Below are 12,514 nucleotides of genomic sequence, written 5' to 3'. Positions count from 1 at the left end.
CAGAAGCGCGAGGGGGAAGACGGAGGTTCGCGGACTTGTTGATCTCCGTTAAGAAACGAGAAAAAGAGAAGCGGGAGGGATCTTCTTGAAGCGCTGCCCAGCCTCTTCGTTCTGACGGAGCCCGGAGCCCATTTACACGTTCAGTGGACCTGAAGCGGAACCCTGGGAGTTCCATAAGATCCATTGGAGGGCCGTATGGGGTTTTCCCCCTCCTCCTTCTCCGAGATCTTCTACCTTTCGGGAATGATCTGCAGGTTTTAGACTTTGGGGGCCACGTGACGTTCCTCCCAATCTGCTCGGTTGTCCCGGGATTTCGTGCGCGGAGGGGCTTCCACCGCCCCCCACCTCCCGCCACCTTCCACTCCGCCTCCCCGGCTTGCCAGGAGGATCCCCGCGGTGCCCGCCTGCTGGTCTCGCCTTCTTCGGCTGAAGCAGGATGTAGCGTCTCCCCTACCGATGTCCTCCTCTCCGCCGACAGCCCGCTCCGGCGTTGCTCTGGGGTCGTGGGAAAGGAAGTAAGTGGCGAGGTGAGAGAAGGGGGAGTAGAGGGATAGGGGGCAGCGGCGGAGGGGAGAGATCCCGTGATCGCTCGGCGGCGCGGGGATCCAGGGATTCGCCTCATCCGGAGGCAACGCTTGGCGGGCCGCGGGAAATCTCTGATGGCTGGCTGGCTGGCTGGCAGAGGCTGGAGGGTTTCTGCTCCTCCAGCGGATCGTTGGATCCCCCGGATCTTCGGGTTAAGGCCATCGGGGAGAAAGCAACAGTGCGAGGAAGGTTGGGAGGCGAGGCCCCCTCTCAGGGTTGACTGCGTTTCCAAATATATACATACAAACATACATATGTCTATTCTGTTGTTATGACGACTCTCAGTTATTCCCTGGTGGTGGTGAGGGGGGATCCGCTCCTTCCACAGATGATTGATAGATAGATAGATAGATAGATAGATAGATAGATAGATAGATAGATAGATAGATATGCAAATAATGGTCCCCTTAGGCTAAAACTCAGTTTAGCTTCTCATCGCCCATAACGTGCCAGTCTAGTTGCCCCCTCACCATTGCCAGATTGTTTCAAAGCATTGAGCTGATACTGTAACTGGATGGCTTCACACCCCATTTGCAAGGAAGATATTTATGAGCTTCCCAGGATAGAAACACACATACACACACACACCCCTTTCCACCCTGGCTCATTTTGCAACCCTGCAGATGCAGTCTTTTGCAAACTTAAGTAGGATGGTTTAGCCTTTGCCTTCCTCCCACCATACCTTACCAAAATGCCTTAAAACAATCCCATCTCCCCCTCCTCATGCATGGCATTACAGATCTTTAAACAGCAAGTTATTCAAAAGTCTGTCTCCCCTCTCCGCCCCAAGGTTTCCTTAGGAGAAACATGGTACATCCAGTGAGCTACCTGTAGGCCAACCTTCCTTAGCTCAGATGGGTTATGTATGTTTGTTTATGTTTAAAATGCGGGGGGAAGGGATGGGTTTTCATACGTACATTATGGGCCTGGGTGCGTGTGCACAACGTGTGTGGGGGTTTGTTTTGTCTGCAACCAGTTTGCCATTGCATTGAAGAAGCTCCCACTTTCAGAGAGCAGGAATATAATGCTGTGAAAGTAGCATGGCTTTGCTCTGTGCTAGATGTTCTCCATGTAGAAGGAAGGCTGTGTAAGTTCTAAAAGGATAGCTAATAGATGTACTATTGTAAATTGTTAATGTCAGCCTGTGCTCCTGAAGTCTTTGAGTTTATATATACAAACAGGTAACTGTGAGAAGCACACGTGAAGAGATTAAAGGGGAAATGTCCATTTTTCTCTAAATAGTTAAATATAATACAGCTGTTCGCTGTTTAAAAAAATCATAATCCATCCCTTTGGCAGAAGAGAAGAAGTCTGGAAAATGTAGCTAAAAGCATAGATGAAATGGGAAATGCTTTGGTATTTTGGAACGAGTGAATAAAAATTACATACCGATATTTCAGTCTGAAAATGTATGCATTTTGGTGGATATACAATCAGGTAGACCACTTGAAATCAGTTGGTAATTTTACCTACACCTGCAAAAAAAAAAAAAAAAAGGCCATGAGAAAAGTTGGTGTCCAATTTATTTCAGCATTATTATAAATTCTTCTCTCCTTCTCTCAAGCACAATATAGTGTATAATGTGTTTTCTTAAGAGTCTATACAAAAAGTACATATTTGAATAATGAAATATACGTTTTGGTGGGTCTGTGCCTGAATATTTCTTTATATGTTGCTATGCCGTATATAATTTGTGGGTAAAGTTGTTTGATTTTTGGCCTTTCTGAATGAAACACTGGGAATCATGTTACCTCAATGTAATAAACTTTCAGATCCTTTAACTTGTTCCATAGGCCTAATTTACTATACATCCCTTTTCCAAAGTCCAAAGCTTCTGATTATAATGAAAAACATTCTATTTTATGTAGCAATGTCGACCTTCTCACCACACCAAGAAACAAGATCCTGCTTAGCACATCTGCTTATATATGTGTGTGAAAGAAATGTAGAAGGAAATAGAAGGAAAGAAAGAGGATAACTGGCATTAAAATGACAAATGTTAATATAACTTGAATGATAGGTCAGTGTAACACATTATACCCTATTCTCTGTTCAAACATAGAAGATGTCCACAAATCGATGTTAAATTTTAATCTAAAAGGAGGATGGGTAAAAATGAAAAATGAATATAGAATACATTCATTTTGAGAAAGGTGAAATGAATTAAAATGGATGCTGGGCTTGTGAGGACCCTCCAGCTTTTCCCAAAAAGACACAGCAAAGGTATTTGCACTTCTAAGAGAAGACATGTAAGGAATTTGTTTTCAGCACTTTAGGTAGCGGGTAGCTCTTATTGTTCCCTACCACTAAAATATATGGAATTGGACAAAGGGTGCACTAAGGCTTTGTTAGCTCAGTGGCTAAAAAGCCCTATTAGCATCCTCTCCCTTCCTTCAGTTCACTTTCTTTAGGACTTTTTGTTCAATTTCAGCACCATGACACTGAACAGCAGCCTGTGCTCTTATAGCCAATCTCCTGTCGCTGCTGCTCCTTCGAGCAAACTAACAGAGCTATTTGTATATCTCCCTGATTAATTGAACAAGCAGGCAGTTTGCAAACAAAGGAAGAAGCTCTCCTTTTAATTTGCTGAAGTTACCAGTGATTCTGTGGATTCTTTCCCTTACAGGCATGGAGGAGCAGGAAAACAGATGAAGAGAGCCTGCCTGGAACTGTGAGAGCCCTGGAATCACTTGTCAGCCCGTTTCAGTCTTTTAGAGATAAGCAATGCCTGCAGGAATGAATAAACATGGATCTCGATCTACTACCTCTTTGCCCCCGGATCCTATGGAGATTGTCAGGAGCAAAGCCTGTTCCAGAAGGGTCAAGCTTAATGTGGGGGGCTTGGCACATGAGGTTTTATGGCGAACCCTGGACAGGTTACCACGGACAAGGTTGGGTAAACTCAGAGATTGCAATACTCATGAATCCCTGATGGATATATGTGATGACTATAACTTGGAGGAGAATGAATATTTCTTTGATAGGCACCCTGGGGCATTTACTTCTATCTTGAACTTTTACCGCACGGGCAAGTTGCACATGATGGAGGAGATGTGTGCCTTGTCCTTCAGCCAAGAACTGGACTATTGGGGGATTGATGAGATTTATCTAGAGTCTTGTTGCCAGGCAAGATACCACCAGAAGAAGGAACAGATGAACGAAGAACTCAAGAGAGAAGCAGAAACGATGCGGGAAAGGGAGGGAGAGGAGTTTGATAACACTTGCTGTGCAGAAAAGAGGAAAAAACTCTGGGACCTTTTGGAGAAGCCCAATTCTTCTGTAGCGGCCAAGGTAATATCCAGTCTATCTATTCTTGATCTGTCATGGATAGGGCTGGCAAGATGGCATTTCACACTTTCAATTGTACCTTCCTGGTGATTGCTCCTGACTATATTTGATGTACAAAGGGATAAGAAAAACCCAGCTGTGATTTAGTTCTTGGAAATCCTTATTTTTTTTCAGCTTGGCAGGGAATTATGATCTGAGATTATTTTAATAGAAGTTTCTTTGCAACAAGTATGGAAATGGGATTTATATTGCCTTTTTTTGGAAGGTTCATTCAGAATCCCAGTCTAACCTTGGGATTTTGTAGAGATCTCCCATCTATACAGTCACCAGGTTTAGTCGTACTTAGCTTTTAAAATTAGCCAATCTCATCTAGGTACCGCTATGTAGAAATTACCTGAAGTAGTTGATAGAAAGGCAAAAATAGTGCCTCTGAACATGACCAATTATGTGCAAAATGTGATGTAATGAAGACCAGAGGTAAAGAATAGTCGTAAATCTCTGTTTGATTAGAACTTCGTTGGGGGGCATTATATTTCATTACATTACTTACAATGTCCTTTCCTAATCTGATGCTATACAGATGTGTTTTATTTTCCAAAGGCAATGTGGTAGCTGTCCTATTTAATGCAATTTTCATGTACAATTTTCATGCATTCTGGCAATGTATTAACCTTGTTTTGTTTCAAATAGATTCCATCACCATCCTTCTCTAATTCTAAATTGCCCCCCTCCAAATATATTTGTTCAGGTTGTGATGATTTCATTGTAGACAGGAAGTCAGAAACCTCTAAGAATTCCAGTCTGCCTCTTACTACAGCTGGGTACATTTGAAGATGATTCTGGAAAAAGTACTGTAGATAGCTGTATCCTTTTCCAGGCTTCTGTGTGAGCCTGAAAAAAGATGCCACAACTTTAGGGAGTTGCTTCAGAGTAACTGACTGCATCAGTGCCAGCCCTTTGAGATAGGCCAGGTCAGGAAACAGATACCCCGTTGATTATACGGTTGTGACTTTATTGTTGTAGGGTATAATAACAGACTCTTGAAAGCCTGCCAATTTCCCTTTACCCCCTCTTATACCAAACAGAATCAAAGCAGGATTGTTTTGAATTTCTTTCTCACATTCCCTCCTTTCCCAGGATTGAGTTGTCATTTACTTTCTCTTAATGGTTCTCCTAATGACTCTTGTATTCCTTTGTCAAGGTTATCTCTGCACTCCACAACACCCAGTGACACAGTCAAGAACTCACCTAGGACTGTGCTTGCTTTGAAAATGATTCAAAGAAGTGGTTCAGAGTTTGCACACACATTGCATCTCAGTTACTAATTAAAGCAGCCACAGTCTTTTTGGGTGTTCTGCATGAGCCTAAAAACAGATGTCACAGCTGTAAGGGGTCAACTCATTAAAGGAACTTGTCTTTTTCATATTCACATGGAAGCCTGGAAAAAGGCACGACTGTTTCAATGAATACCAAAGAAGGCCCAAAGTACTTCTTCCAAATTTGTTTTGGAGGGTGCACAGCCCTCCCCCTTATACAAGGTTGCACTGAGGCCATGAGGAATATTTCTCTCATAGGTACTCTTGGCCATGTTATCTTATTTTTTTTTATTCTGAATTAAATATTTTAAATTTTTATCTTGAAGTTCCACATGATAGAAAGCAGGTCTAGTTGGTCTTTCAGCTGAGGACTGGACTATTGAAGACCTGGAGTTCTATTTGTGGCCCAAGTGAAAGTGCAACCAAAAATGGATAGCGCAGGTGGCCATGAGAAGAGGGTAGGACATTCAGTGAGGATGGCCTTTAGCAGAGCTCTTGCTTTTCCTGTAAAATATCTCAGGGTCCATCCTTGGCATCTCTGTTTAAAAGGGCGTTAGGCAGCAGTAATGCAAATTTTGTGGCTGAACGTCTTGGAAAGCTGATCTCAAGCATATATCAGAGGTGCATCTTTCAACCCTAGGAGCCCAGATGCCCAACAAAGCCTTGGGTATCACTTCTAGAATCTTCCAAAAGTTGTTGCCAAACTATTGCGAAAGGAGGAAGCTATTTAGTACATGATCATATTACTTGCATTTAATTAATTGCGATTACATTACATTAAATTGAATTGAATTAAGCCCAATATTATTTTTGTCCTAGCTTGGACTACCCTTTGGAATATTGTCCTTTTGAAGGTCAATGGCAGCCCTTGGCCTGAAAAAGGTTGTGCAGTCCTGATTGGATAGTGTGACCATTCCTGTCATCTTTAATACAAAGCAAGGATGAAGAATGGTCCCATAAATACAGCACAATTAATTCACTGTATTTCAAATGTCCTTAGTAGGGATCCTTAACATTCCCTGAGTTTATAGATCTTTATGATGTGTAATAATTTATAAATCATTTATAAAGTGTAGTGGAACTAAGCAGAACTAGAGGTATGTGGCTTTGTTCAAACTCTCAAAGATCTGTGTGGACGTACAATTCTGCTGCGTTAAAACTTCTAACTCTAAACAGCTTTTTGTATTCCATCCTTAGGGTATGGAACTTAAACCCAATATTCATGCAAACTACATTATCTGTGAAGAGTGCTGGGCTGTATAAATCTTCCTTCTATTAAGAATACCTAGAAACAATAACTCAATCCTCTCTCTCTCTGGTGTCTGAGATAGAAATAGTAATTTATACCTCCTTTATATAAATAAATACATAGCATATGCATAAAGACTATCTCAATTATCTGTAATGGTACCTCTCTGCAACATATAATCTGAAAAGCCATATTTCACATTCATTTACTCTTTTTCTTTCTTCCGTGGGGAAGGGGGGTACAGGCTGGAAAGATTAATGTTAAAAAAAATCACTATCCTACTTGGCAGCTAATTAAATATTTCATGCTGCTATAGAAGCTACATGTTACCACTAGCAACAGCATGCCTGCAAAGAAACTGGGCGCAAATATGGAGACTAATACTGGCAACATATAATTATTAAAATTGGCAAGTATTAAGATGGTCAAATATTGGGCTCTTGTAGAAAAGCAGGAATTTTGAAATAGACCTCAGGGTAATCCAGGAGGTACTTGGAAACGTATCAAGTATCATTCTAAGGCTGAACTTGCACAGCGTGTTAGGCTAAGCATCGGATATGCTATGGTTCAGCATTTATTTATTTCATGTATTTTGCAGTGTTTGTGACCTGCTCAGTTCTGGAGGACTCTGGGTGGCACACCACAAAATAAAGGAATAGAAATGCGAAATTATAAAACCTCAAAATTAAATGTAGATGAACACCCCCACTCAAAACCATGAGGGGCCAAAACCTCACTGATATAATACACCTTGGCTTGCTTACAGAATATTAACAAGGTAGGAGTTGCATGTAGTTCCCTAAACTGGGGGCTGCCACAGAGAAGACCCATACACCACAAACCTGATAGGCAGGGTCTTTCAGTAGGCTCTTTCTAGATGCTATCCTGGCAGAGCACTGTCTTCGGCATATTGCAGAATCAGGCCACTACCTTAAGCCATAATCTACCTTATTTGTTTTGGCTTAGCATGTCATGTAAAGACTGCAGGTGTTCTGTTAACCTATGAGGTTTGGGGTTTAACACGTGCTGGGATCATCATGGAGAAAATCTATGAGGTCAGTAAGAGTCGAAAACAACTTGGTGGCACATAATTAATCAATTAATCAATGAACTCTAGCTGTCTTTCCAGTGATGGAGGCAAAGAAACTTTTTTTCCTGGCTGGGTTCCAACAGTATGCTTAACTAGGTCAGTGAGAGACCTAGCAGAGAGAGAAAAAGAAATATTCTATTTTGGTGCCACCTGACCCTAGACTGACTCTGAAGATGAACACGGTGGGAAATCTGGCCAAACAACACTAAAACTTATACAAAACACAACTGGCAAGGGATTCTGTTCTCCATAGCTGAAGGGTTTTAAGGTTTTCCAGGATGCCACGAGGGTTCAAATATGTATGTTTGTGTTTATTTTTGACTTAACACATTGTGCAAACAGAGCCCATTTGATGGGTTAATGATTTGGTGTGTTGTGCTAATATATTGGACTAACCAAGTTAAGCATGTTGTGCAACTGCAGCTATAGTCTCACCCTGTATGGGGAGTATTGTCAATATTGAAGGGCAAAGGATTCCAGGGTGTCAGATAGAAGGTTATCCAGCTACATCTGGAGATGAAAGGTTAATTGTTTCAATGGAAAACACATGCTTCCACTCTGAACTTTCTCTGTGTTTCCCACATAATGGCTTGCTCATCGCTATCTATACTCCTTTCTATGGTGCATCAAGAGAGATATGAACTAGGGATCCTGCTGAGTTAAGAGATGGTGGTGATGAGATCCAAACAGCTTTGCCAGTGCCTTGGGAAGAATAGCGTGCATCCCAAAGGCAGGATTTTTGACAGTGCTTCCTAAAAGGCCTTTTGCCAGACAGATGAATTCAGTGTTTTCTGGAGAGAGAAAGCTGGAAAAGCAATATCATCCAAGAAATAGTTTTGAAAGTTGAACTGGTTCTGTGGCTTCCTACCACCAGGCAATGGGGTCTCCTTGAAATAGGTTGTCATGTGGAAACTCTGCAAAGTATTCTTTGGAAGTTAGGTTCTTCTACTTGGAGAGACAATATTGAAAGAAACAGTTGGTTTTTTTTATTTGTTTGTTTAAAGTTCTAAAAGTCATTTCAGAGATTGAGGGGTATTTGATGTGCCTCAGGAAAAGAAATGTTGTCATTTTTATTTTTCACTGTAGATGGGTCCAGACTGCCTTCTCTTGTATTTCAGATGGCCTGGTACTGCATGTGAATAATAAGGTCTACTGTGACATAGTATCAAAATCCATTAGAAGCTGCTTGTGTTTTACTGACTTATTGTATATGAGGATGATCGTCCTTGCCAAAAAAAGTGTCTTTTGTGATTTATATGTTATATCCAGGTTTGTCTTTAGGAACACACAATCCAGCACAAATGCATTTAGCAACTGAAGACATGCATATTAATGTAATTATGCAAATGTCAAGAGAAAATATTTTCTTTAATTTAAACATTTGCTATCCCACTTTTCATCATTTAAATAGTCCCAACCTAGGTATGTTTAGAAATGTTTGCAGTAAAGAGTTTCAAAATGTAGTTCAAAAGCACTTCTGTGGAAACGTTTAAAAATGCTTTGATCAGTACAAAAACAGGGTGGATCAGATCAGTCAGTGAGCATGCGTGAGAACAGCATGGATGAGCAAAAGGTTCACCCATCCTTGCAAGTAAGCCAAACAATGCAGATAAAGCTGTGAAATGTTCATATGTTTAGCAAAACTAAGTTTTAGCTTCCTATGTTTTAGCAAAAACAATGTGGTGCTTCTTAACAGTTCGATTGTTCAGTCACAGTTCCTATCCATCTTTGCTATCTCTCTCTTGAATGTGTTAGAATTTATTACAGCACTTCCTTGGAAAATCTTTCCTTGATATTTAATGGAGAAGTGGAAAAGGGAATATTGAACTATTTGCCAAATGGCTTAAAATGGACCATTTCACTTCACATACACTAATCATACTGTTGTTATTAAAATCAGGGATTAAAAAACTAAAGGAAAATAGCAGGGGTGCCATTAAGCATTTCAGGGAAAATGAAATGCTTGATTTCAATGGGGGAATTAAGCTTTAGTTTATTTCTTTTTCTCATTGAGCCAAATGGGACTTTGTTATGCCTAAACTTTGGCATATATTAAAATTATGTAGCACAATAACGCTGCATAGCAATTATGAGAACTTTCCAAGCTGATTAACCTGTAATTAAAGAAAGATGGTAAATGGGTTTGGTTCACATTTTAATATGAACTTACTTAATTTCATATTCTTGAACAAATATGCCAAACAAATATTCAAGTATTACTCTTCATACCTCTGAATGTTGCAATGCTGATTCTCCCTGGAAAAGATAACTACAAGAAATGCCTTGATTAGGGAAAAGCACACAGCAAATTGTGTACATTTCCAAAACAATATCCAAAAATGCACTTCACTGAGGAAAATGGCTTGCAAAAAGTACATCTATTAGGCAAAAAGCCTCCAAATTTGAACCCAGAAGCAACGCTGGGGGGAAAAGAGTATTTAATCTTTTACCCAAGCTATGTTCCCAATTTAAAATATCCTTGAAGTTGCTATTAGTTCCTGTAGGTGGGTGAGAAATGTTTGCAGGAGGCTACTAGCAGCTCTGAGAATTAGGAGAGATTTAACATGGGGAAATAGCAAAATGAGAAAGGATTAAATGTCCTTCTCCTAGTTCGTCATTTCAAGGGAGGAGGAGGAGGAGGAGGAGGAAGAAGAGGAAGAAGAAAGCAGCCAGTCATGCCCCACGTGTGGTTTGTCCTTATCAAAAAGAACCCCTCTCCTGTAAAGAGGAGGCTCTACATAGTTGTTATGAGTGAAGCAGCTGCAGTTGATTATTATAATTTAGTGACTGCAATCTGCACTCATTTCAAGTCCATCCCAACCCATTGCAGGCAACTTACTTCATAAATATCATCCATTGTGTTGAGTAGGTGGTATTGTTTTACAGGGAAAAGGCTTTCTTTCCTTCTTTCTTTCCTTGTTTTTGTGCTCCCTCCCTCTCTCTCTCTCTGGCACATTCTGTACTTTTTCTTTTGGTATTTTCTTTTTTTACTGTCAGCAAGGTATGTCGTTCTTCTGGGAAACCCAGGTTCTGACTGGTAATGGAGAGACATTCAGGATTTGCTAGGGAAAAAAAATCTCTAGCCGGATTTATCAGGGCAATCAGAATGAATCCACCATAATTGCTTTTGAGTCTATACATTTTATTTTTTTTATTTTATTTAATAGACTTGTCCCCGCCCATGCCCCCACAACACATCTTCGATCTGTTCCAGTTATCAGATAAACAAACCCATAACTAATTATAGCCCAGTACTTTTATATGCATTTTGTCTTTTTCCTAGTTTTTATGTTATTTTAAAAATTTAAAACACCATAACACACCTTCTAAATTCCAGTACTTATCCCTCATGCATACTTGAGAACAGTTCTGCTCACTGTAAGTACAGGTATCCTTTGAGAGAGGGCATGTTCCCAGTGCCTTATTCATTTAAGAAATTAAATTTAGCTCGAATTCTTTGGAGTTATTACTGCTCAGAGTCTAATCATTCATTCTGAAAAAAGGTGCTGGAATGAATAGTGTCATCCCTATTACAAGCAATGTTGCAGGATACAAATCACTTGGTTGCATTCCAATCCAATATCAGATCAGTTTCATATGTTCCTCACATATGACTGGGTAAGTCTCAGTGTGTAGCTTAAGAATGGGCACTTCTTCCTGATTTACAACTTCTAACATTCCTCACCACTGCCATGCTGGGTAGGGCAGCTTGGACTTGCGGTATTGCAATATATAAAAGGCTTCCTCAGCTCTAAGCAACTGGATTGGAGATTGGATGACAATATCACAATAAAGCCAGCGTCAAGTTATCTCCAGTCTGGGAATTGCACATTAGGCAACCTAGGAACATTGAGCCTCCAAATATTTATGTCTCATTATCCTTGGCTTTCAAAAACTATTTTCATGAGGGACAACATCTCAGTGAATCCCAACCCTTTTATCATATGTATTGTGTGGAGCTGACAGGGCATGTTCCCAGGCGTATCTGGCAAACCTGGGCAGCTTTGATTCATAATTGCATACTGCCACAATGGCCATTGTCACACAAAACTGTGAACGTGAAAATTGCAGGGATGGAGAAAGTCAGAACACGGTGACTCATGTCGCAACTACCAGGCTCCAGTCAAAGGGATTCTATCGCTTTCTGAAGAACCACATTTCGTTTCCGCTTATTAATTGGTCTTCATTGCAAACTAAACATATTAATCTCAGCTAGTTCAGTTCAGCAGAGACGTTTGTGCAATAATCTAAGTATGTACATTGGCAATGTCAATTTGCTTGGCAGTGGTCCTCAGTCTTCAAAGCTGATTAACAGGCCTTCATGTTTCGTCTTTGGAATTGCTTAATACTACCTACCAGTGATCAGTTTCTTCAGACTGAAGATGATGGGTTTACAAAACCTAATATATTTCTTTGAAATAATCCCTGCCAGTTTTAGAAAAGGAGGAGGAATTCATTGGATTATGAGTTTATCCAATTTAAGCTTTTCAAACTAATACATAAATGTGAAGAGACTTATATGTCGTAATCCAAACATTTCCAAATTTTGTAATTCAGTGCAGAGTTCAACAATGCATATACAAAGAGAAAGTATGTTTGAAACATTATCTTATGAAAAGCTGTTTTAAAATTAATAGTTATTTGTTAAAATACACTCAACATATTACAGAAAGGTGCGCTAAAATGTGTAATATAGGAAAATGCAAACAAAAATGCATATATTATATTCATGCCATTTTAAAAAAACAGTTACAAACTGGCGTAGAAATGGGAATGAACTTGCAGTTAAACAATGAGCAGCTGAGCAAAGTTTTTTTTTTATTTTTAGCAATATCAGGTAAGTACATTAACATAAATCCAAGATACCTATAAAGAAAAAATATATAGAAAAACCCCAAAAAGATCTACTACAATGTGGATAAAGAGATGGGTACTATACATGTGAAAATTTGCCATATATAAAGAATACACCAAATTATAATCTAT

General features: G+C 40.0%; 1 protein-coding gene across 1 annotated transcript; it reads left to right on the top strand.

Annotated features, from left to right (window-relative positions):
• Positions 1 to 3,309: 3,309 nt before the first annotated feature.
• On the top strand, positions 3,310 to 3,963 carry LOC103056960 (potassium voltage-gated channel subfamily B member 1-like). The gene has a single exon (XM_007431192.1). The coding sequence runs from the start codon at positions 3,310 to 3,312 to the stop codon at positions 3,961 to 3,963; it is 654 nt and encodes a 217-aa protein (XP_007431254.1).
• Positions 3,964 to 12,514: the final 8,551 nt, after the last annotated feature.

This window comes from Python bivittatus, unplaced genomic scaffold, assembly GCF_059951505.1.
Source record: "Python bivittatus isolate LINGU-HERP-01145 unplaced genomic scaffold, Pbiv_v1 ctg000700_np1212, whole genome shotgun sequence".
In the NCBI taxonomy this organism is placed as follows: domain Eukaryota; kingdom Metazoa; phylum Chordata; class Lepidosauria; order Squamata; family Pythonidae; genus Python; species Python bivittatus.
This window is presented reverse-complemented; position numbering and strand designations above follow the sequence as displayed.